Source organism: Coturnix japonica, chromosome 9 (genome assembly GCF_054131305.1).
Source record: "Coturnix japonica strain WE chromosome 9, WE-NBRP24, whole genome shotgun sequence".
Classification (NCBI taxonomy): domain Eukaryota; kingdom Metazoa; phylum Chordata; class Aves; order Galliformes; family Phasianidae; genus Coturnix; species Coturnix japonica.
In genome coordinates, this window is record NC_140671.1 from 7,819,076 (window position 1) to 7,845,254 (window position 26,179).

General features: G+C 36.5%; 2 protein-coding genes across 4 annotated transcripts in view; one reads left to right on the forward strand and one right to left on the reverse strand.

Moving 5' to 3' along the window:
* The first annotated feature begins 61 nt into the window (after window positions 1–61).
* Window positions 62–26,179, forward strand: part of RSPH14 (radial spoke head 14 homolog) — a 55,611-nt gene continuing 29,493 nt past the window's right edge. For both annotated transcript variants that reach the window (XR_014949167.1, XM_015878223.3), the window contains exons 1-3: window positions 62–499; window positions 1,611–1,713; window positions 1,904–2,022. Coding sequence is in view for 1 of the 2 variants with exons in the window: in XM_015878223.3 (XP_015733709.2) it covers window positions 301–499; window positions 1,611–1,713; window positions 1,904–2,022 (421 nt within the window). In the remaining variant the exon portion in view is untranslated. The remainder of the gene's footprint in view (window positions 500–1,610; window positions 1,714–1,903; window positions 2,023–26,179) is intronic.
* GNAZ (G protein subunit alpha z) overlaps window positions 4,060–26,179 on the reverse strand; it is a 35,397-nt gene continuing 13,277 nt past the window's right edge. For both annotated transcript variants that reach the window (XM_015878221.3, XM_015878222.3), the window contains exons 2-3: window positions 20,206–21,477; window positions 4,060–6,179 (exon numbers count right to left, since the gene is read on the reverse strand). In XM_015878221.3, the coding sequence (XP_015733707.2) occupies window positions 5,835–6,179; window positions 20,206–20,928 (1,068 nt within the window). In that variant the 5' untranslated portion in view covers window positions 20,929–21,477 and the 3' untranslated portion in view covers window positions 4,060–5,834. The remainder of the gene's footprint in view (window positions 6,180–20,205; window positions 21,478–26,179) is intronic.

The window sequence follows — 26,179 nt, forward strand, 5'->3', positions numbered from 1 at the left end:
AGGAGCACGGGGCCTGTTTTTATTCACAGCGGTGCTTACGCAAAGAGCGGGTTGCTGCGGTAACCAGAACGCGAACGCACAGGGGCCGTTGAGAAGCAACCAGGGCTCGGGCTGAGACGGGCGTCTATTATTATACGGTCATTTCTTCTTTCACAGCTTCCTAAAACCTCACGTGTGCTAGAAGTGAGCTTTGAAGGGACAGAGGACCGTTAATTTTAATGCTAATTGGTACATCAGTCACCAAGTGGAGTCATTTTGCAGTAATTTTTTTAAGCATAATTCTTCCCAGACACATTAGGGATGGCAAGCACTCGTATCTCAGCCAAGCTTCCCCCTGATATAGATCCAACAAAAGCTCCTGTTGCATTTGGGAGGCTTGCTCTTCCTAAACTGAACAGAGAGATACAAGCTCCTGAGGTGCTGACTCAGCAACGGGCACTGGCGGCACTCTGTGATCTGCTCCATGACCCAGAAAACATCTACCAGGCAGTCCAGATAGGTAAGTGCTTTGCTGCCATAAGCCGTGACACAGTGGTGGCAACAGAGAGTGATGTGTTGTGTTTTGTTGTCCTACTTTTACCCCTGCAATATAATTCATGAAAGGAAATGGCCAAGAGAATAGCTTGATTTTAACCTGCACTTGTTTTGAAGCATAAAAAGGTAAAGAATACATATGGTGGAATAAGGCAAAGATGGTAATCGATATTCAAAAGGTTATTTATAGGGAAAAACTCACCAATATGGATGCCTTCTCTAGGAAACACTGAGGCAATCTCCACCAGGGAGCGATCTCCAAGAGATGCTGCCTTAGTGGTGGTCAGCCCTTAAATGAGGTCTACAGGAGGTGAAGTCAAGCTCCATCCCTTCTGGAAGCACAGCTAAATTACTCTCACCTGTGCTCCCACAGCTGACCCAACACTTGCCTCAGCTGATTAATCAGAGGCCTCAGGCTGTGATTACCAATTTCCCATACAAATATTATATTACAATTAAAAAACAAAACACCAACCTACCTCTTTAAAGAGGGGCTAAGGGGATGGAGCTTGTTCAGGCTGGAGAAGACAAGGCTGTGGGGAGACCTCATTGCCAACTTCCAAGACTCAAAGGAAGCTTCCAAACAGAAGAGAGACTTTTTACATGAGCAGATGGCGATTGGACAACAGAGAATGGTTTTACCCTAAAACAGTAGCAGCACTACTGGCATCAGTATACCTTTCTTTTAGAGTTATATAACTTTCTAACTCTTAGTAAGTTTAGGACATAACCTGGTACAGAACTCAGCAACTTGTTTCCAGTATTACCCAATGCAAGCCTAATTCAATGGGAACTTCCCATTATTCTCATCAGCTGTCAAATCAGACTATTATGTGGGGTTGATGGATATGTTTTTATTCTAATATGAATATGCTTCAGAATTGACAACAGGGCATTTTTGGCAGTAGGCCTTTAAATTTCTGCTAGACTTGCAGTATGACACTGAGAATTTCACCCCTAGGACAAGAAGAAAAATCATATAGCTTGGACTTGAAATTGTGAGGTAGAAAGAAGCATCTCACTTTCAGACTAATGCTGAAGTTAAAAATACTAAAATCAATGGTTGTGTCCCCCAGGTTTTGTGGAGAACCTGAAGACCTTGCTACCACATCATGACAGAACTGTCCGACAGAAGACAACAGAAATTCTCTACATAATGGCAATGCATAATGTTGGCAGGTAGGAATACTTACAGCATTTACTGAATGGTATAGGAAGCAATAAAGAAGTTTTTGAGAGAAACAAAAACAGAATTTCTAAGATCTTGCAAGTTAGAAGCAATGAAAATAAAATTATTTAATGAATTATGCACCTGTCAAATATTTGAGTTATATTATGCTTAGTTAAATCTGTTCTCCAATGTTTATAGGCAAAGTTTGATACAAAATACAGTAATACCTGCCCTCACTAAACTTTTGGATGACCCAGAAGACATATGTCGGAAGAACACCCATCAAGTGCTTGACATGATGGCCAGGTTACATGAAGGTAGGGGGATTTTTTAGTAATTAATTATTCAAGAGGGTAAAACAGATGATGTTAGTGTGCTTTCATCTCTCTGCCTTTAAAGAATTCTGTCTTGCACCTGTGCAAACAGATAGATATTACCCTGTGACTATGTAGGTCATAACAGAAACTTAGAGGAAGTAAAAACTTATTAGAAACAAATAAATCGTACTGATTTTGTTTGTTTTTGTTTTATACAGATCAGTAGTAATTATTAACAATTATTTTACACTGGTTATTCTTGTACTTGCAAACCTCCTGTATGGTGACAATAATGAAAAGACGGTAGTAAATATCCAAAAGGTTATTTACAGGAAAAACTCACCCAATGGAAGCCTTCGGTGTGCTGGGAAGAGCAGAGGCAATCTCCACCAAGGAGCGATCTCCAAGAGATGCTGCCTTAGTGGTGGTCAGCCCTTAAATGAGGTCTTCAGGAGGTGGAGTCAAGCTCCACCCCTTCCGGGAGCACAGCTGAATTACTCTCACCTGTGCTCCTACAGCTGACCCAACACTTGCCTCAGCTGATTAATCAGAGGCTCAGGCTGTGATTACCAATTTCCCATACAACTCCATAATTCAGTAATAAGCTTTGATGTTCAGTCTGTGATGAACATTAAAAAAAAAAAAAAAACCATGAAAGGAAAAAGTATTTTGCCCAAGATGTGTTCAGTACTAGGAATATCTAATAGTTCTTAGCTGCATTCTTAGCTATAATCTTATCTGTCTTTTAAGAGTACTTAATCCTTTTAGACAAAAGTTGAGGTGGATTGGATGACACTGGATTTTGGAAGCTTACCAAAACCTCAATTTTGGAGGAGTCCAAAAGATTAAAGTTTCTCCTTCTTTACTGACCTTCGCTGTCTCCAATATTATACATTTACAAAATCATAATCAATCAGATCTATGAATAAGGACTGTTTAAAGATATCATTTTCCCTTTGAAACCTGTTTTGTTGTATGAAATGCAAGTAATGGAAGGACAGGTGGTATTCTTATTGCAGCAGATGGAACATCTCTTCTATGAATGTCATTGTTGTCCAGGTAAAGTGACATTCCAGCTTTATCAATACAGTTCTTTTTTCACTGCATCACTGATAAACCTGAGAGCTGAGGAAATAGTTGAAATTTAATTGCATCCTTCTTCCAGGTGGAAGGCTGAGAGCTAAGGGGTTTCATTTCAGGGCCTGTCTTGGATACAGACTTTTGTTTTTAACCTCCCCACACCTCAGTCTTCTTACACAATGGGAACATAAAATTATTTGATTTCTACGTAAAACAATTTAACACCTTAAATTCTTCAGATAGAAAAGAGTAGCCATGAATTACTTAGAGCATCAAGTACTTACATGGACCTTCTCAACTGAATAATATATTTCTTTTAATTTATAAAGTATTTCTTACTCTCTTCAAACTTAATAACTATGTTTTTTGTTTGCTTTTTTCAGTCAGCTTTCTTATCTTGAAGCTGTTCTCTAATAAAAGCCAGTATTTTCTTGTCACTTCTTTCACCAGTCTGAAATGGCCACTGTACTATGAAAGCTAGAGGTGAAAGAGGCAAATAATCTCACAGTCCATTAATGGGAAAAGAAAGTTCAGGCTCATTGTAGATCATTTCCACAATTTGCACAATAAGCTAATAAAAGTATATTACGTAAGAGAAAGCAATTTAGAATGCAAACACTATGACAGTTCTCTCAATTTTCTTTCCTGTTGCTTCTTCTTAATCTTGATCTATGGCTTCTAAAATTGCTACTAACCATCTCCCAAAAACATCTAACAACAGGCAGTAATAATTTCTGAAGAAATTACAGGGGAAGACATCCCTTGAAACTTATCAAGTTGGTCAAATGTAATTGCTTAAGATATAAATTTCCTGAATGTTAGTGAATAAATTGAACCAAACAATCTGGAACCAATTAACAAAACTCAACAGTCTGTTACAAATGCATCATAACATTACTCAATTAAGTAACTGCTATATCATGATATTAAATAAGGAACACACTATAGACAAATACATTATCATTTGAATTATTTATTTTTTAAGTGGACAGTTTAAATGTTGATGTTATTAATAATTTTGTTTTAAATTTCTGAGAGCCCTTGGCTGAGATTTCTTGCACTAATCATAGTACATAGGGGGAACAAAAGTAGAAGGATATTTTCCAGTGTTGCATGTGTGTCTGTGTCTCTGTGTACATATGTGCTTTACAATTATCAAACATATATTTACACACCAACTTTACACTGAAGCTTTTAAGAAGTCTTTTCTATGGCAGGGGAAAGAATCAACTGATCCATTTGCGATTTTCCAGTATAGTCCCACATAGTTTCTTACGCATTCAAACCTTTGCTGGAATGTTACTCCATCCAGTAGTGTTTCTTTATGAGATGAAACCTGGAGCTGAGGAATGTATCTCTTCAGATTTCTTGACTTCACTAAACTGTAAATAATTTAAATTATTAAATTGAAATATCAAGACATTTAGTTATTGTTCATATCGCTCATCTTTAACCTTCTAATAATACATAACATTTTTTTAAATAATTAAAAACTCAACGAAAAAAAGACTTTGGAGGCTATACACTACACAATCACCATGGCTCCTGCTTCTTGGGAAGTTTGTTACAACATTACAATTCCCAGAATGTATTTGGAGCAGTGGAACAGAATTGTCCATTGGCAACTTTCACGTTCAGCAGTCCAGACACTACAACAATAATTTTAAAAACTGCTTTGTGATTTATTTTTTATCTGTATTAAAAAAGGAACACTAACCTACTTCTTAAATATAGAACGTTGTTTTTTGGTTGACTTTTTTTGTTGGTTTGCTTTTTTTGTTGTTTTGTGTGTGTGTGAAACACCACAAGATTTGGCAAAAAAAGATGTAAAAGAAGACCGTTTTGATGTAGAAAACTCCTTCTCAGTAGAAGAAACACTGACCTTAATTTGGCCTATTCATTGATTCATTTTTTTTGTAGTTTTGCTGCATATTTTGAAGCCTTAAACAGCAGAAAGGTCTGATAGTCAGTTTGGAAATCACCGAACAGTTGTGCACCAACAATTCCTTAAAAAGGCAAGTTGTCCATGAAAGAATACAGCAGAAGTGTGTGCACAGCATATGCTGTGAGTTATGTGCATGTGCATACCTGATGCATGTGTATATAGTTTGGCTGTGTGTACCAGTATTGAGGGTACATGTCCATTCTCTAAATCTTTAAGTTGTATTTCACATAAGCACACCTGTTCTGTATCTTTTGACTTGAACTAATTATTCACCCCAACACAATCATTCTGCTTCAATACCATGCAAATGAGTTCATCTATCATTCACCATCTTTACATCTTCACGTTAGTAAAATTTTAGGACAACTGGATGATTATTTCTTACATAGAACATGATAACACCTCCACTGTAGGAAACAGAATGAAACAAATGGAATAAAAGTGCAGTGACTGTGGTGAAAACATCTCCACAGTGTTAGGCCTCAATATCTTTTGCTGATTTTGTCTGGATTTTTTGTGTTTTGTTTTCCATTTGGGGGCATTAATAAATAAATATTTTTTATGTGTGTGTGATTTTTTTGGAGAGGAGTCTTTCACTCTCCACAACATACATTTGTGAAAAATAGTGTAACAGGCTAGTGGGGCATAAGAGGAACTGTGTACATACATCAGTTTTCCCCTTTTCTCTCCTTGGGCTACTAAGCAATGCCCCATTGTTTCCACAAGAAGTGGAAATGGTTAGCCTCTTTTTCAATTACTTCAGCAAAACAGATTAGCCCAAGGAATCTTAGCAGAGGCCAATGTATTTGAGATTGTTCTGAATGATGACATCTGTCACTGCATCAAAGACAAATTGGATGTTACTGGTATCAGTGGCGCAGGTGAAGTGTGAGTAGATCTCCTTGGTCTCCTTGTTGCGATTTAAGTCCTCAAACTGGCGCTGGATGTAGACTGCTGCCTCCTCATACGTGTTTTGGCCTTTGTATTCAGGAAAGCAGACTGTTAAGGGGATGCGTCGGATTTTTTCTGCCAGCAGATCTTTCTTATTCAAAAAAAGGATGAGGGAAGTGTTGATAAACCAGTTGTTGTTGCAGATGGAATCAAAGAGGCGCAAACTTTCTGCCATTCGACTCTGTAAGTGAGAAAACAACGGGGTAAATAGCATTTCAGTGATAGCACACAACATATTATTATTATTTCAATTAATGAGCAAAATGTGCTTGTAGAAGGAACATTTATTCTATTTGGTGACTGTTCATCTTACCTGAGCAAGAAACTTTAGGAACCTTAATTCACTCATTTTGATACACTTTTCTACAGTCTGGCACTTATTATTTTTAATATTTTTTTAAAAAATTTACTATTATGAGGGCAAAATACAGCTGAATCCACTGGACGTGACCATGTGAGACATTTAAGTTTAGTATCTTAGCCCTCTGAGCTTAAGCAGTAAGTAACTAAACACTGCACTGAACTACAAGGAGAAGATGAGGGAATTTGTCTTATTTAGACTGGTTAAGAAGAGACTAAGGGTTGATCTAATAAAACCCTTCAATTATTTGAAGCATAGTTACAAAGATGATGAAGATAAATTCTTATCATCAGTATCACATGAACTATCATGTGGCAGTGAACACTAATTGCAGCTTGGAAGATTCAGATTAGAATTTGGAGGAAAAACATCACTAGAAGACTCAATGTTTTGTGAAACCCCCATCTGTACTTGTTTTCTCCCCTCAACTTGATAGAGTTGATCTGGCCTGATTTACTGTTGGCAATAGTCCAGCTTCAGCTGGGATGGGATAATAAATGATCTTCAGAGATCACATCTGGACAATCTTTAATTCTGTGAATCATAAGAACATATTTATCATTCAAACCATAAATGAGAAGTCAATTTTTTGTATTCAGTTTTATGCAGATCTCAAACTTTTTATCCCAAAGGGAAGAATTTAAGTACAAGGGTTATTTTTCTGCTAGAAAGAGCTACACTTAGCTGTCACTATTCTGTTGACGTAGGATGAAAGGGAAATAGTCAAAAAATGTAGTTGTGGCCTCTCTGAATACCCATTCTCGACTGCTTCATTTTGTCAGGCTCACTTAACCTTAGAGTAGCCCTAAGGTCTGTCACCAAAGCAACTGTTTGCCTTAAATGAAGTGAAATAATGCCTCGCCTATATAAGAGAATCACACTACTTTCTCCAGGAATAGTTAGAATTATGGAAGTAGTATGCTACATAACATACTGGTAAGAAAAACAAAACTTTAAATATTATTTATAGCAAAGAACTTCATCATAATGACAGTCTCTGGAAAAAAAAAATACAAAAAGCAAGTACATTTAATAACTCATATTTGACAGAAAACCTAAAGAATGACCCCCCCATACACTATTTTACATAGAAAATCTATTATAATAACTCCTCAAAACAGAGCTGTAGGTTTACAATCATGTTAGAAGTCCACTTTATACTGGCTGTTCAACAATGTATTTTCCTGTCCAGTTTAGCACGAAAAGTAACCCTTTTTTTAATCACAGAATATGAAATAACTTCCCAGGAACTAGTGACCACCACAAAACATAAATACACAGAACTCTACAATATGCCATAAGGAGAGAATGAGATAAAATTATGATATATCATCTACATTTTATGCATTTCTAAAAATAATTACAATTTCAGGGAGAAAAGGAAGTTACTATAGAACTCAAAAGAACTTGCAAGAGAATATAAAGCAAGGATGTAAACTAGAAAATATAAAGGTTGTAAAATTAAACGCTCAAATGTCAAATGCTGAAATCATCATTTCCAATGTAGCATTATTCATGTAACTCACATGTTTGAATGAACGCACTTTTTTCTACATATGCTAGTCAATATTTTCCTTTACTGTCACTACTCAGTCTATACATCTATACTTCACTATAAAATTACTATTTATGAGCTGCTGAAGGGACAGAATTACTAGTTTCTTCTCAAGCTTATAATTACTGTAGCTGAGTATTTCATTGGCTACATTTGTTTTCCCAGCATGTTGTCAGATTAAGAGGTACTGCTAACAACAATGTATAAAATACACAATGAGAAATTAGTATAGAAGAGACTCAGTAATTCTAGATACTCAGTTTAGGCGCTTAAAACCTATTTTCTCAGCACACTCATTTCTTTATTTAACAAAGTCTTAATAGGTTTTTTAAGTTCTCACCAATACCTGCTGTAGCTCTGAGTAACCAGACCTTCTACAAATCAAATCACAAGGTATCAGATTAGGTACCTTAGAGAAAATTAAGTGTTTCGAACTACTCATAAAAGTGTTTATTTAAAAAAACTGATTTGCAACCAAAAAGGACCGCAGACCCACACAGACATCTAGTACTGTTATTCAGTGGCACTCAGCTTCTTTAATCATACGCACGTTCTGTTTTCCTATAATCCCATGCTTCATTCATCTCACATTTTCCTCCCTCTGAAATAGATGATGGCAGTATTACTACAGCTGACAGTCTTATTTATCATATATGCTCTCATTAATCACAGAAAATCCATTATATTCATTGAAAAGGGCTGAAAAACCTGTGGAAAAATTAACATTGCTACAGAGCCTGAATCAAAATGTACAGAAACAAGAAGTTGAAAATAGGGTTATAACAACACTATTCTGTCACTCACTCTTATTTTATTTCACCAGATCACTTAAGTTCTTCTCCACCTCATCCTGTATCCATGCCGTTTCACAACCTAAGTGTGTTCCTAACTTCATTTTTCTGGCTCCATTTCTTCTTCAGACTTGTACTTTACAGATGAAAAACCACGCTTGTAAAATCTGGTACCATTAGAGGGTGTTCAGGTCTCCCTAATGATAGTCCATACTATTCATATGCCTAAGTGGATGTATTCTATAGAAAATAAGCAGAAGATCTTCACAGGGAGAGCAGGAGTAACAGGTAAATTCCTGGCTTGTCTCTAGATCAGATTTATGTTATTTGGAGTGCAAGATTTCCCTGAGTAACAAGAAATAAAAAGCTTCTAAGATTTTCACATTGGAAGTAGAAATATTTCTCTAGGGAAGAGGAAATGACCGAAACTTGCAGTAGAGGCACACGTTATACAAATGATCACATTTCAACTAAAAGATGTTTTCTCCAATAATAAATGCAATGGTTCTTAAGACAGTAATACTTTAGCTGCTCTCAACAGCCAATATATTAAAACTTTAAACCCAAAGTAAATTTCTTTAAAGTGAAAATCATTTTATAAATATGATGTTTGAGCAGACCAATGGAAATTACATAAGCTGCATTTAAATTTTTCCAATTTGAAGTGGGCATTTGTATATATTTGCATTTATATATTTACTTATTTACACACTCTATGACAAGCTCTCCATTCCCTTTTCATATTCAAACACTTTTTTTTCCCTCCAACTTAATCTCAGTCCATGCATTTAATAAATGGGCTGAGCACTGATTTGCACCTTGATATGAAATACACTTTAGGATGGCAATTTTGCAGTCTTTATTTAGGCAGAACTAAGCTTCAATATTATCAGTGAGGTTCTCAAAAATTGAGACTTTGTAGAATTTCTTTAACTAAGGGTACTTTTCAAAAAAAAAAAAAACAAAACCAAAAACATTCTTAAAGTTCTCTCTTCATTTACTCACATTGTCAGTGTTTCTGCCAATGCACTTTTCTATTTTAAATATTCATGTTTTGAGGAAGAAATTGTACCATTTGAGCACAGAATGGCTTTTGTATTCTCAGAATGATGGTATTCTCAGAGGGTGACATTTCTTTGATTCACTGTGGTCTTTTTGTGCTAGACTTCTCTTGTGTGTAATAGGACTGGTAATATTTTTGAAAAGCTGCATTTTTACTCAGGAGCAAACTGAGCAAACTCCTTTTAACCTCCATCCAACTTTCATTTAACTAACAGCTCAAAGGGAATTTATTAAAGGAACTCTTTACAACCATCATGAAACAGTGTACAGCTGAACTCTAGTCTCAGGCCAGGTTTATTTTTGTTTGTTTGTTTTCAATAGATGTCAATCTTTTGCAATGTTAGAGGAGGAGAGAGGGTGGTATCTAACAGTTGCTGAAGTGTATAGCTTATTTTGTGACTGTGTAGTACAGAAATGTGAACACTCAGTATTCTACAGTTTCTCTCTTTCCTCTGCTTATATATAGAAGCTATAATTACACTCAGGGTAGTAATAGCTCCAGTCTTGACTGAAGATTAAAACAGCAAGAGCTGTTTAAGCAGGATAACAGGATGAAGGTGAAAATACAATTTAAGCCTCTAATATTTTTATAAAATGGCATTTTTCAACTTGACTGAGAAACGACTGAATAATTATTTTCCATTGTATACTACCATTTCTTTCATTTTACAACTTACAACACCATTTTCTCCCCTGGAATTGCAAAGATATATGAGGGCTGCTTTGAAAGTAATGCCTCCTGTTTTATTATGTTGAGGCCCAACATATCAGAGATGCAGTAGAGATTGAAAATAGTTTTTTAAATTTGCCTTCTAATCACTACTTGTTGGATATTTTCCACAATTTCCTCTAACATTTCCATTGTCTTTGACATTATACTTAATTTTTTAGCTTTGGAGATGAAATTTAGCACTTTAACTTTGAAATACGGATACATGATGTTTAAATTCTCAGTGCTAAAATCTAGCTGCAGTCACAGCTGTTCCTTACCAAGGACACATGAATTTGCTTCAAGAACCTTGTTTTCATGCTATGATAAAAATTATTCTCGTATCACAAGGGCACTGGAAACATTCTGTGGATAAATATTTAATATTAGGCCAGTTGCTAAGCAATAACAAACTGTAATTGCCAAAGTATTAGGCCATAGCTCCCTAGTATGCTGGACATTGCCACGAAATTCAAAAATTACCCTACTTGTACAGCACTTTTGAACATCCCTCTGTTATGCCATCACATATGTTGCTCTTCATGAGGCCACACTGCAAATGAGACTGGTAAACTGATCCAGAAAAAAAGGAAAAACAAAGCTCATTTTGGAGAATATCAGTAAGCAGTACAGGAGAAAGGAAAAAAAAAAAAAGAAGTTTGGGGCTAAATTAGACTTGTTGCTGAGGCTATGCTAACATCAAGCTATTGCTAAGCCATGCATGAAGCTTACACAGTAAACTTAATAAGATTAAAATCAGGTCTCTGCTATGTTGTACAGTGTGGGGATAACTGTATCATGTAAATAGTCATCAAAGCACAGGGAAAAAAAAATTCCTTCCTCTCTTCCACCCACACATCCAACAGGATTTCTTCATACTTTGCAAATAAATCTGGTGAAGAAACAGCCTACATTACTATTTTCTCTTGCACCAATGGAGGCTGTCTATTTGAAAACTTGAAGGTGTTTTCCTGAGATCACCTAGCAATGGCTCTATGTTGTCTGCTGTCAGGGATCTGCATGCTTCCCTTCTCTTCACCCTAACACCTGCTTTAACCACCTATCAACTCTTTATAAGAGGCCTGCTACAATCAGATTTTAGATTTCTTCTTTAACATCTGTACTCCTTTTTGTAACTGTTGCAATATTAAAGAACAGTTGTGGAATAATTACCTCAATGCACAAACAAATGAAACAGAAATAGGACAAGGTGAAAAAATACAAAGTAAAGCAATTTTCTTGTTTTCTCATCAAGGTTTTTGGGCTGGTTCATTCTAGTTCTGTAACTAATGGGTTGGAGAGGATCCATGGACCCCCACCCCAGATGAGGAAGAAAGGGAAAAGATAGGGAGATGGGCCTAAAAATAAAACAGGATAACAAGCTAAAGGAGAAAAGCCAATTTACTAACCAGGATAGTGAAACACAAGGTAACATAATATAATTGGAACTGATGATAATAAATAAAATGAGAAGAGAGTGTCCAAACCAAAGACCTTACTCTAATGCTGTAGGTGAGACGTCTAGGGAGTACACTCAGCAGAGACAAGCAGTAAGAAAAGGGGAAAAGCCTTGTGACTCATGAGCAGTTTTATCTTCCCTTCTAAACAGGAAAGGGAATCAGAACAGTCTTCTGGGAGATGCAGTTCTGTGAAAGGTACCCTGGAACTATCACCAATCCACAGAACTTTAACTCTTTAATTCCCAGTGCGCTACATGATGCTATGATACAAAATACCAATAACAAAAATCATAAAACCATGATATTTCTTTATCTTGAATTGCAGGATTTCACTGAATATTTTTCCATACTCTCTACTTATGTTAAAAACACCTACAACATTTGCAAACTAGTTAACACTGCTTGTTATTGTGCCAGTTGATTTTACTCTATAATGTTACCTTCTTTAAGTCATGCTGATACTTCTGACACTTCTATAAACAATGCAATTAGTCAGAATCTTTGAATGTTACTTAACACTTTTCAAGATATATATAAAAATACAATTTTAGGGCACATTAATAGAATCCTATTTTATAATTGAAAAAGAATATTGAGGAACTACATACTATTTAATTTTTAAATCTCATTTGTATGGTTTCCTATTCTTTCACTTACTACATTTAATACAAAAAGAGCTTCTGACAAAATAACTACAATCTTACCACATACTATATTTGAGCTCTGAATACATTTAATGTACTAAAACAGTCATAAAACCTTAACATTCATTGAATCATATAAAATATAATTGGAATAAGGAAATATATGGATTTATACTGAGCACCACTGAAACTATTCTAATAGAATAAATGGGCATTTCTATCCTAGAAGGTTAGCTTTTCTAATTTAAAATGTAAGCTCCAGTCCTTCAATGGCCATTGCATGGAGAATCATTTTATATCTAGTATAAAGACAATTAAATAAAAAAAAGCTATGAAAAAGACAGTATTTAAGCTCACTATTAAAATAAATACTATGTAGATAGTTAAGTATTTTAAAGTACACACACAAAAATAAACAATATGTCAAAATAACAGCATCATCACTTCAAGTAGTAGATACTAACAACACTGCACTGACTTATGTGCATGAAGTTGCTCCCAAAATACTCTCAAAGCATAAGGCAGATGACCTAAGCATACTGCTTATAAACCATCAAAACAATTATTAGCCTTTATCAATGAAATTAGCATGGCTTTTGTCATGCTTATTGGTAAATCTTTATTTGAATGCCATTCAATATAGGGTAATATATAAGTCTGTTAAACATATTATTTCAGCTCTGCATGCAACAAATACCTGAGACATTTCCACAGTGCAAAAAGTATTTAAATAAACAACTCCTTCAAGACAATTTCTAAGCCATAGGCATCTGGAGCTGAGAAAAGCAAGACAGATCAAGGAAGATTAAGCCACTGACGCATGATGATAGAACAGTCAGGAAAGTAGCTGAGATGAGGGTTTTATGACACAGAGAAGAACATTATAATACAGAGAAGTTTAAAATCTGTTATTGCTTGATGAGTACAGATAAACTATTTTAACAGCACCTTTCTGTGAAGTTTAATAATGAAAATTTATTAAAATAAACCCACATCCTTTCATATATACTTCTATATTGTATTGCTGCAACTCTGGACTCAGCTCTGGGAACTTGGATCTTTAATGGAAGTGTAAAATATAAATACCAATACTGAATCAACAACATCAACAGAAATCTTAAGGGTTTAGTTGAGCTGAACTTCATTTATAGCCTGATGAACACAGTCTGAATTACGTTAACGGTATGTTTAATCTAACATGGTTTATGTCTCCGTTTTGCAACCCCAAATGAAATCAATGAAGTTGTCAGGCAGAACAGCACGACATAAAACAACTATTGGAAATAAGATATTTTGAGTAAATTTGTTTGGAGATTTAGAGCTAGATTGCTCATCCTGGAAGGTGCGTTTCTAGATGTCAGTCATATTACACAGATGGTAATTTTCCTTATTCCACATATGTTGCAGTGAGGTTTCTTTTTGTGGTTTAGTTTGGTTTTAGATTTCTAATTATTACTTCCATTTGATCCATGGAGAGCAGTAAACATACAGAGCAAACCGCTGCTAGATCCACCTTCTGTGTCACTGCCAGAATTCATGCTATTGGATTGACCATACCTGGTAATAAAAGGTGTTATAAAATTTAGTCTATTCTGATAAGTCCAATGTCATCCCTACCCAATATTATCAACTACTGCATAATCATTTATGGCAATGGAATACCAACTGGTTCTGGCAAACAATAATGGAAAGAAGTGCTCATTGATATGTCACAGTCACAGTGAGAAAGCTCAGCTTGCTGGAAGCATTGCTAGCTTTGGCAGGACACAGCTGAAGCTCAGCTCATTGTCGACTGATATGACACTTTGCCATGCCATGTTACCAGGGAAACAGCAAAAGAAGAGAACATAAGGTTGTTAAAATGGAGAGGTTCCTGAAAAAAAAAAATGCTCAGAGCCAGGCTGTCCCAAAGTAAATGTGGTACACCTATGACATACGTTCTTATATAAAATGATTTAGTCTTAAGCCTCTTCCCCAGAACAGAGATGGCATTACAGATTCTTGCTTCTAGAGAGGTGATTTCAGTTACCTAGATTTTATGCTAAATACTGTTTCAACTATTATCAATTATTTGGGGGTTGATTCCTATTTGTAAATTACAATATGACCAATCAGCTAATAATAAGGAAAACTACACTTGAATGGACTACATATATTGAAAGCAGGCTTTTTCAGTCTGTTTGATAATGGAAAGAAAGGATGATATCAAGATCAAACAGTTAAAACATTAGTGACAGTAGTTCTCATGGCATTAATTGGAGGAATTATTCATCATCTGCTAATTCTGAAGTATAATCATGGGACACCTTCATTGGCTGTCAGGTTAGAAATTCAAATGAACCTATTAATAGCTTTTAAAAAAATGCATTTTGATGCTCAAATCTATAACCCAAGAATCATGATTAAGACTTGGCAGCACACAGCAAAACAAATAAACAAAAAAAACCCCACAGCACGTGGATATACTATCTCATCCATTTTTTGTTATAAGAGGGCAAAGAACCATCATTCAATGACACAGATCTCTTTAATCCAGTATCTCATGTTTTAAGAATAATAGATGATTTATGGTGGGATGCAATTAAGTTCAGAGGAAATAATTTCCTAGTACTTAAATCCAGCTTCTCAAGATCTGAAGTTGGAACTGAAATTTCAAGTCAAAAGGTCTTGATATACTCTTATATTGCTCCTTAAACTTGTGCAGTTTTGTACTGTGACATACTCAGGCAGCAAGCTCTGTAATGCTGCTCTACGCTGTGTGAAACTGCAGATTGTTTTATAAACATTTCTATTGCTCTTCCCATCATACAGCAAAAATCAAGTTACATATTTCTTAGAAGTATTATATGGATTTCTACATGTAACTCCAGGTAGCTATGTGCCATGGCACACAGACAATATTCATGCTTCCATACTAAGATCCAAAACAACTATGAAAACCAGAGAAGTGTGTGCAGAGAAACAAACCATTCCTTATGTACAACACCATCACCTGAGACGATAATAATATAGAAGTCTATCCAAGGATTTAGTCTTCCAGCAGAAGAACAAAGCAGATTTCTTATTAAAGCATAGTGTAGAAAGATAAATATCACTAAAAATACCACTGAAAATATCAGTAGTAGGTCAGACTGAACAGCAGCTTTTCCATATCATTTAGAAATAAATTAAACAATGTATGTTGTTGAGTGTGTTCTGCTCCTCTGCTGTAGGAATAATCCATCAGACTCTGTTCCTACCACCTTTAGCTGGTTATTCACTCAGGAAAAACCTTCCCCGTTGTAGCAAGAGAAAGCTACAACGGCCTCGTTTCTCTCAGAAAGACTTTATAAAAAACCCTAATTGCAAACGAAAATTGATTCCCCTAGAAACTATGTTTTGTTGTTTGATTTTTCCCCCCTCGTGTTTGTGTTCTCTAAGTTTCTAGCTTATCCCAGTTTTTGTCCTATGTATGCAGACTAGTAACAAAAGCTGTTCACAAGAACTATTTTAATACATGCTTACAAGCAATGTTATATCAGTAGTGATATCTTTATGATGATTATTTTCTATTCACCCTGTAATGTGCTGCGGTTTAACCTGGTAAGACAGCTAAACTGCACACAGCCGTTCAGTCGCTCCCCCTAGTGGAATCCGACATCCCCCTAGTGGAATGCGACAGGAAATCGATAAAAAGATAAATCCTGTGGCTTGAGATGAATTCATTTAAGTAGGACAGAAAAGGAAGAATAGCAATAATAATAAAAAATATGATGATAACGACAATAGTATATACAAGGTAAGTGATGCACAATTCAGTTTCTTACCTCCCAATGACCAATGCCCAGCTAGTCTCCAAGAAGCATCAGCCAACCCCCCAGATATATTGTTTAGCATGACACAGTGTGATATGGAATATCCCTTTGGTCAGCCTGGGTAGGCTGTCTCCAACGGTTAGGTTAACCCTCTTGTTAACAAGGCTTACCTACTTTCTAGACTGATGGGCATCACTGGAATGTGTTTGGGGATTTTGCCTTTCTTGTAGTTTGAGGTCTATGGATAGTGTTTGATAAACAGACAGAAATTATATGAAACAACTGAGTGACAACAATGTAACTTCTGTCTGTTTATCAAACAATTTCCCTAACCCTCCTCCTAAAGACAATTCTGAGCTTGAAGCTCATAGGATATTCAGGAGCATTGTGTCCTGTACATTTCATTATGTGGATAACTACATCAGAAGCATATAATTATGGTGAATAATATGACTGAAAATAAGCCCTCAGACTTACACAGTGAAAAGTATTGTAAATCGCATCTTAAGCAGTTATTCTTTAGCATATTTTCAGTACTGTACTGATATTTACATACTTTATAATATACATGCTTGGACAGAAGCCTTGAATACTTCTCTGCAAACATAAACTTTTACAAGGGAAAAAATATATTACTTTCTAAACTGAAAAAAGGTCAGGGGTAAAATTCAATTCACAATGCTAAAAGATTACACATATGAATTCTGAAGTCATCTAGGCTTTGCTCCCACACAAAATCCACTCTGAAACATCTTGAAATGGAAAGGCACCACAAAAGCAAGAATACCTGCACAGTTTTGGTCAGTCTTTTTCTCAGATTCCCAGAAGACTCAGTTTGTTGGAAAGATGTTTCACCTAAATCTGTATTTGCCAACATGGATTTTTACCATTGATAACAAAAGGTGCTAGTAAGGTTATACATGGCCTATATCACAACTTCCCCTCAGCCTATTCAAAATTCAAATCATTTGCATATGACATAGGGCCTTCCAAATACATTATAAGATAATTGAGAGGTTCCTTGATGGACCCAAAGATTAGTTTTGCAGTAGGCTTAATGGAGTCTGTTCTGTTTGTTATTTTGTAGTCTGGACATTATTTTTCCTTCTCTTTTCTGCACGCTGGTGTAATTATAATGTTCTGGGACTTGATATTTCATTTACAAGTAGGCTGAGCTCTCATGGAAACCACTGTGACAAGTTCTGTGACATAATAAGATCTAATTTATTTTCTAGAGACTTGTAAGACCCTGTATAGAGGCTCTATACCTTGCTGAAATACAAACACCAGCACTTCTGTGCATTTCATTCAAGTTATAGGCATTTGATTAGCCACATACCTCTAATAAAATTAGCTTTCTATATCAAAGAGTCTTCATTAGTTCAGCTTCAAATCTACGCTGTTACACTCCTTAGAAATTCTTCCCTAAATTCCTTACAGAATAGTATAAAAAGACAGTGTTTATCTCAGTGTGCTACTTTAAACATTACTAGAATGGGTTAGAAGAAAGAAGAGGCTCTCTGTTATAAATACAAATTCACTTCAATATTATCCATGCCTACCAGTAGAGACTAAAGTGCTTGATGTAGAAGTTTTTCTTTATCTTCTACATGAGAATTCAAAAAAATTAGATCTGGTATATTTTTTTCCAGAATAAGAGTTTTTCAGTCTTGCTATTCAAAGATAGAAACAATTTGCAGTGCTTATTAGCATAACGTGAACTTGAGAGCGATTGCTGTACTCTCTGCAAAGAATGCCAGAATGTTCAGATACTTGCAGCTTAACACTCAAAACTGAACATACACAATAGGCTATCTGACCTATAGAAAGAGCAAACTGACCATCTGTAAGGTGGAATAATACAAAGCCGGTAACAGATATTCAAAAGGTTATTAATAAAGAAAAAACTCACCAATGTGGATGCCCTTATTGGGAAATGCTGAGGCAATCTCCACCAGGGAGCAATCTCCAATAGATGCTGCCTTAGTGCTGGTCAGCCCTTAAATGAGGTCTAGAGGAGGTGAAGTCAAGCTCCACCCCTGCTGGGAGCACAGCTAAATTACTCTCACCTGTGCTCCCACAGCTGACCCAACACTTGCCTCAGCTGATTAATCAGAGGTTCAGGCTTTGAATACCAATTTCCCATACACCATCCAAATGCAAGATTTGAGTTCTCACTATTCTACTTTAAAATTCAGAATTATTATTTACTAGTTTTTCTAGAGACATGACATTATAAAAAGTTTACACCCACAGTTATTTATATCAAATAGCTGCAAATACTGACTCTAGGTACTAGATCTAGAATACATTTAATTATGAAGAGTTTCACATCAATGCAGAAATTATCCCCCAAATTTTCCCCTTCCCAACCCAAATTCATCAAGTGCATTGTTATGCATGCTTTTGTTATGGAGGAGCATGTTTTAACATGTTGGCAAACCACAGGATTTTGCTTGCAATTCTGAATCATGAGCTTCAGAAACTGAGAAAAGACAAACATTACACCTTCAGGTGTTTCTATAGTAGCTTATTTTCTTACCAACAGGAGTGGGTTCGTTATTTATCTTAAATCTGGAACAGACTATTTTTCTTCTTCAGCATAACTTTCATTTGCTAAAGTGTTTCTATTTTCTATTCTAAATTTATTCATAGGTGCAAACATTTGCTTTGATAAGTTGGTCTATGGAATGTTAACTAGTGTCTCATAATGAGTATTCAATTTGCAGTAAAAGGGAAGCATTTGATCAAAATTCAGCTTAGGTTAATGTTCTTGGCAATAACATCTCTTTCCTTGAAGAACCATAAAAAAGGCAAGTAAAAGCTATTCAACCATATAAGAGAAACTGGTAAAACAAAAGGATTATTTCTGGAAACTATTCTGTAGTCTTGGTTCAAACCTAAGTATAATTGCTTCTCAAACTTATCACTTAGCTCCCTTTTAATAAGGAAAAAAAAAAAAAAATCTTCCTGAAAAAAACTGTGTTAGCAACCAGTTAGAAGCTGATACTTGGAGAACCAGCTTTCTAAATATAAAATAGCCAAAGAAGTAAGGCAGTATTAGAGAAATATAAGCATTTTAAAGATAACTTCGTAATTTTACAGTATAGATTTTAATACCTGACAGCATCTGTTTTCAAAACAAACAGACCATGCTTGGGAACCACAAGATGGTAGAATCCTGGCTTGTTCCCAGCCTTACCCACAAGCTCCTATCTCCCAGGCATTACATTTTACACGTCTGTCAAAAAATAACTTCAAATTAACTATGTTATCTCAAGCAAATTGAACATTGTTACAAATACATAATTGCATATGTGTAAGTGTGCTAATATGTTTCTCTAGTTACTGTATTTGTGTGCTGTGCAAGCCAGAGATTAACAATAGCATTAAAAGGGAATATTCATTGGATAAGGCAAGTCAACTACATAAACAAAAACAGACGGAGAAAATCTTAAAAGATCCTTATTTGGATTTTTGTTTTAAAATCTTATGTTATTCCAAATCTCAATTGAAAATCCCAATGAAGATACCTGTTGCTATTTTAGATTCAGTTACCCACGATTTACAAAACAATGCCCATAATGTCCAAGTTACTTGTTCTGCACATCAGGATGTCTATTGTTTTTAGTGACATTTGGAATAATTATTTACCCAGATAAACCTGACAAATTTCTGCTGTCACTTGAGACGCACCTCAAGAGTAAATAAATACACTTTGAAAATCTAACACAGTGAGGGGAAAATATCCAAGGAAACAAAAGCAATCAAACTCATGAGGGGGGAAGGAAGAGAAATAGAATGCGATTAAGGAGCAGAAGAGGTACTTACTGTTTGGTTATCTTCATACAGCTTCAAGTCATATCCACTCAGCTCCACACAGAAAATTATTGCTGTAACCCCCTCAAAACAATGGATCCATTTTTTGCGTTCAGATCTCTGTCCACCCACATCCACCATTTTGAAAGTCAGCTCTTTGAACGTGAACTTATTTTCTACAATCCCTGTGGTCATGTCCCGAGAGCGTAGAATATCTTCCACAGTAGGGATGTAGTCCAGTGCTGCAATCCTTTCTAGGTCATTTAAGTAGTATGCAGCATTATCCTCCAGGTGGTACTCATTGGAGCGGCAGAAACACTCCTGCACACCTGGATCTGCCCAGAGCCGTTTCATGACTCCCAGAAGCTCAGGGGTGATCTCTCCTTTGCTCTCAGCTGGACCTGTCAGGGCAAAGAGCTGCACAGCATCATATGCTCTGTCAGGGTTGTGAAATTCTATCTTAAGTGTAGCTAGAGCCCGAATGATGCGTGTGAGGGAGTCAATTGCGTTATAGATAATCAGAGGTTTGTATTCCTTGCAGGCCTCCAAATTAAAGCCACCACTGTGAATGATTTTCATCTGCTTTACAATAGTGCTCTTTCCAGAGTTGCTGGTACCCAGGAGAAGCAGCTTGATCTCTCTTCGTTGGCGCTGGCTTTCAGAGCGCAGGTGGCGGTCAATCCTGCGGGACCGCCGCGCTGCCTCTTTCTCCTCAGAGCTTTGCCTACATCCCATGGTATAGCAGGCTGTTACAGAAAGGGAAGGCTGGAGATTGTCTCAGTTCCTTTGTGTCTCTAGGAAAGATCTGTGTTTTCTATCAGCTCTCGTGCCAGGTGCAACTTGTACAGGGAAAAAAAAATCCAATACCTACTGGTCCAAGAGGCTTGTACCACCTAAATCAGTGACAGCAGGGGTGCAAAAGTGTAGATAGGCAACCACAAAAATAGTCTCCTCAGTAAATCTCATGGCACTCCCCTTTACAGTGCATAAACATTGGCACATTCCTGTTAATGAAGGGACACTTCCCTTTGCCACAGTTTGGCTAGATCCATCAAATATTCTTTTCTGTTCTGCATAATTATTTTGCTGCCTTCCGTCCAAAGGTAACTAGCTGCACTTTCACCTTCTCTGTTTTAACCCTCGTCTTCTAACTGTATTTTATGGTTGCTGTGGTGATGCTGCTAGATAATGTTGACACTCTTTTCAGTAGCGTTGCATTTGTTGTTTCTCTGCTCTCGCTTCTTCAGCAGATCCAGTTCAGTTCTGTAAGTCTGTGCTTTCCACCTGCCAAACAATGAGAGAAAGAAATGAATGAAGCAAGATACTGCTTCCTTGCTGTAAACTACTCACTGTTTTCTCCTCCTCTAGGCTTCAAAGCCTTTTATTATTAAATGACCCAGAAAGGACTGCAATGCTGGACTACATGGAAAATAGAGTTGGAAATAAGCATGAGGAAAAGCAAAAATTCAAAACCCCAGCAATACTGTAGTGACAGATGAAACTTGTAGGACTGAGAAAATGTGGTTTCCAAACAATAGTAAATCAAGTCTCCTTTTCAGCCTTCTGTGCTTTATTATCTAAACCTACATGAAAACAAACAGTGCTGAGCTGTGTCCCAGTTTCTCCCTCAGCAAGAGCTTATGGCAGGGCTCTTCTGCACAGTCCTGTTCTGACTGGTTTTCCTGAAGTAAAAAAATGAAATAATCACAACTACTTTTCCCAGCCTCTCTATTTATATCAATATCTTGTACTCAAATGTTCTCCTCAGTTCTCTTTCATCTTTTCTGTTTTGTTTGTACTGAACATTTCAACAACTAAATTAGGAAGCAAAAGGAAGTGATTAAGTTTTCTTCATGATTTTGTGAAAGAGAATAAGTTAGATATCTGCAGAATATGGCAACATATTCCTTTCCCTTGCAAGAACTGAACCCTTAAAACTCCTACCTGCATAATCAATATCGATATAACACTATCGCAAACTCTGTAAGCTTTTTACCTGGCAAAGCTAGTGTTGGTTATTTTTTCTTACTATGAAAATTCTGGGAGAGGCAGGAAAAATTGACCAGAAGGCAAAGATTTCATGAAAAAGGAGCACAGGAAATAATATCCAAAGCAAGGTCTGGAATCTTTGCAGTTACGATTAGAGCAACTTTTCATTCCCAGATTAGGGTTTAAGCTTACTATTTGGAACTCTGCAGAAAGAACAGCAGGATACAGCTACCTCTCACAAAAGGAAACACATAGCTAACAGCTGATTGGTGACAACCTGCCTCTTTTCCTAGGAAGGGCTTGCTGCCCTCACTGAGCTCTGAGCACACTGGGCATCAGAAATCATGTTTTCCTTACTGTATGCTGGTCCCACCTCACTGTCTGTGTATTTGTGTCTGTGTATTTGAGTCTGAGGAGTTGGTTCATAGATATAGCTACACAAATTATATTTTTCCTCAAACATTTAAGGAGAGAGAATGTAGGAAATCAATTATATATCAAGAATTTCATTTCTAAAGATGTAGTGCGATGATCTCAGGTTGTCCTGTAACAGAAGTTATTACTATTCTCCTGCTAATTATGTACTAGCTTTTTGTCACAGCCATCCTAATCTCAGCATCGGTTTTTTTGCAGCTTTCTCCCTGCATAGTTTTCTCTGTGAGGATCTTTTATGTAACTTACAGATCTCGTTTAGTTTATGATGGGCCGGCAGGTGTGATGGTAGAGTTTCTGTGCCTGCTTTCAGATCTGAGACCCCACGGTTATGCATTTCTGAGTTCTAGAGTTCTATAACAGCATCATGTTATTAGGCAAGTCCTTGCAACACAGTGCATCCCTTTTCAGCAGTTTCCATACATATTTATGAAGATATCCAGGAATGTGAAGACTCTACCCAAAAATAATAAACAGAACAATCATCACTGATCCCTTAACATCAGAGGGAAAAGTATAAAGACTGCAGGTTCAGTGGATGAGGCTTACTCTTTTTTTTTCCTGAAGTTTCCCAGGACATAAGCCTTGGACTGTCTACCACTCACTCTCAAATGCTTTCACTGATTCTATATTTGTCTTTAAATCCCTTTCTATCTCTAACCCTGCTTAAGACAGATATATAGTTGAACCACTGTAGACCTGGATAAAATTCATGACTACCAGGATGAGTCAGCACAGATCAGGATTGGTACCACTGCATTGAGGAGACCATTATAAAACTGCAAAAGATAAATGGAGCTCTGGATATATTCAAGAAAACAGCTTAAAGAAACAGTATATAAAATATCCTAAGAAGTTCTCCAATGTGCCACTCGTTCCTGAGTGATCTAATTTCCAGATCACTGTGCATGTACACGTTACCATAAATGCTTCCAGCATACTTTCTAGGAAAATTATTGGTAGTTCTGATAGGTTCTCATCTCATGATTCTTATCATGATTATACAGAAAACCGGAGATCTATTAGAATTGCCAGCTAGCAATACACAGTAGAAGGATATTTTACAAAGAAATGGTAAAAAACCCAAAGAAAGTAATGTGCTATTACACGCAGTCTTTGTATACCTATCAATATGTTGACTGAGCATAGAGAGTCACAGAATTACCAGCAATGGAAAAGACCTCCAGATCATCTAATCCAATATTTCCCCACTAAACCATGTACCTTAGTACAACATCTAAACATTTCTTGAAAACCTCCAGGGACAGTGAATCAATCATCTCCCTGAGCAGCCCATTCCAGAGCCTGAGCACTATTTCAGAGAAGACATTTTTCCTAACATCCACTCTGAACCTTCCCTGGTGCAATTTAAGGCAATTCCCTCTAATCCTATTGCTAAACAGAAGAGGCCAAACACACCTTGTCACAACCTCCCTTCAGGGCAGTTGTAGAGGGCTGTAAGATCTCTTCTGAGCCTTCTCCCAACTGAACCATTTTGGTTCCCTCTGTTGCTCCCCATAAGACTTGTGCTCCAGACCCCTCACCAGTTTTGTTACTCTTCTTTGGATACACTTCAGGGCCTCAACATCTTTCTTATAGTGAAGTGCCCAAAACTGAACAAAGTACTCAAGGTTTGAGGGTGTAGTGGCTAAAGTGCAGGACCCAGCACATAGTCTTGCTGAACTTCAACCCACTGACCTCAGCTCAGAGATCCAGATAAAATATAGTATCTCAAATATAGTATCTCACTGCAGAAAATCTGTTGTAAATTCATAGGTGCAAACATCCCATCTTTGTCTATTGTCTAGGAAACATCCAACATACTTCAGCAGTATCTAAATACAAGTTAAGCTAGTCAATACTATCCACCAGCTAAGCTTATTACCCCATCAAATCTTATCATATAGATCTGATCCAAGTTTTAGGGAAACATAAGAATTTATCGTGAACACAATGCATTCTTTGTAAACCAAGTATTCAGGCCCTGCTTGTACAAAGCTAGATTGTCATCTTTAATTATTAGGATAGACTTTTGCACCAGCTCAGCTATAATAAAGACCACATTAGAGTACTATCAGTTATTTTATTTTTCCTTTTAACTATGCACATCTTGCTTACTTCAGGAAGTAGGAAATGTAAATCATATAAAGTATTAATACTTAAGTACTATTGACACTTGGTAAGTATTTTAAATCATTACTTGTTTCACTGAGTCCAAACAATCCCAAACTAGTGTGAAATGTCAACACTACCAGTATGTAAAACCAACTGGTTCTTGAAGAGAGCCAAAAATACAACAGTTCTGACTTGTGTTGATGAAAATAGTAGTGTCAGTGACCGCATATGATCTCCTATGTTTCACAATAATTTAACTAAACTAAGACCAGAATCTCCCAACACGGTCACTTTAGAACTGACCTTTAGACTCCCATAAAGAACAAAACCTTACAGGAATAGTACAGTACATCTAACAGTGGGTGTGCAGAAAATCCTGGCTGCTAAACAAGGGAGAGAAGAAACAACATACACAGCAACTGCTTTAGGGACATACGAACATCAGACTTACTTACTTAGAAATCTGTAACGTTGCAAGAAACTAAAAGCAGCACCCACTCAATACCAGTATGAGTGGTTTGGACGCAGCTCAAGTGATGACATTAGCGTAGGTTATGGCCTCATTAGAGTTACTGTTTAGCTTTTATCATCTGTTATTGTAGTTCATAGGTGGTCTACTCATGAACTAAGACTCACAGCTGGAATAGGGCATTACTGTTTCAGAAATCTTAAGAAGGTGATGATTACTTTGCGGAAAATAAATGGTAAACATTGCGTTTGATCATTTGTAAGGTGGCAAATTTGGTGTTACCTGCCCAATCTTACTGCACACAATACCTTATTAAAACACGAGGAAGTGTTGTTAGTTATTGCAGCAGAAGAAAGCTGGAGGGATTTGAAACAAGATGACAATATAGCTTTGTGAAAAAAAGACACACAGAAGAGAAAAAAACATGCTTGTGCTGAGTTGTTCCAATAACAGATATAACCTAACCTGAGGTCCCAATCTCAGTAGCAAAAACCTGAGAGCCTGGGCACAGATAACAGGGTCCTGAAAACAAGAAGGGTCTTGTTTAAAAAAATAATTTAAAAACCCAAAGCAATAGGGTCTAAACAACTAGTGAAGAGTCAAAGACTGAAGCTCCAGTCCAAGCAAAAGGTAACTAGAAGGTACTCCAGCAAATGGAGTAAATGAAGTCATGTAAATGAGATGATTTTTATCTGTGATGATGGCTAAGAATGTGCCCCTGACAAACCATAAAAAAATAAATCATAGTTGTGTTTGTATATTTTAGAGCAACAAAAGCAGATAAGAGGCAAAAATCTAGGCAAAGATTTGAAAAGAATGAAATCATAGAAGCTAAGTAAGATTTCTAATGCAAACTGAAAAGACAGATAGACATATAAGCCAAGAAATATCTGTTTTCATGAGAAGAACAGGGAAAGGGTAGCAAAGAAGAGTGAAAAACATGCTGAGAACAGTGGATAGATATGTCTTACCACATCATTT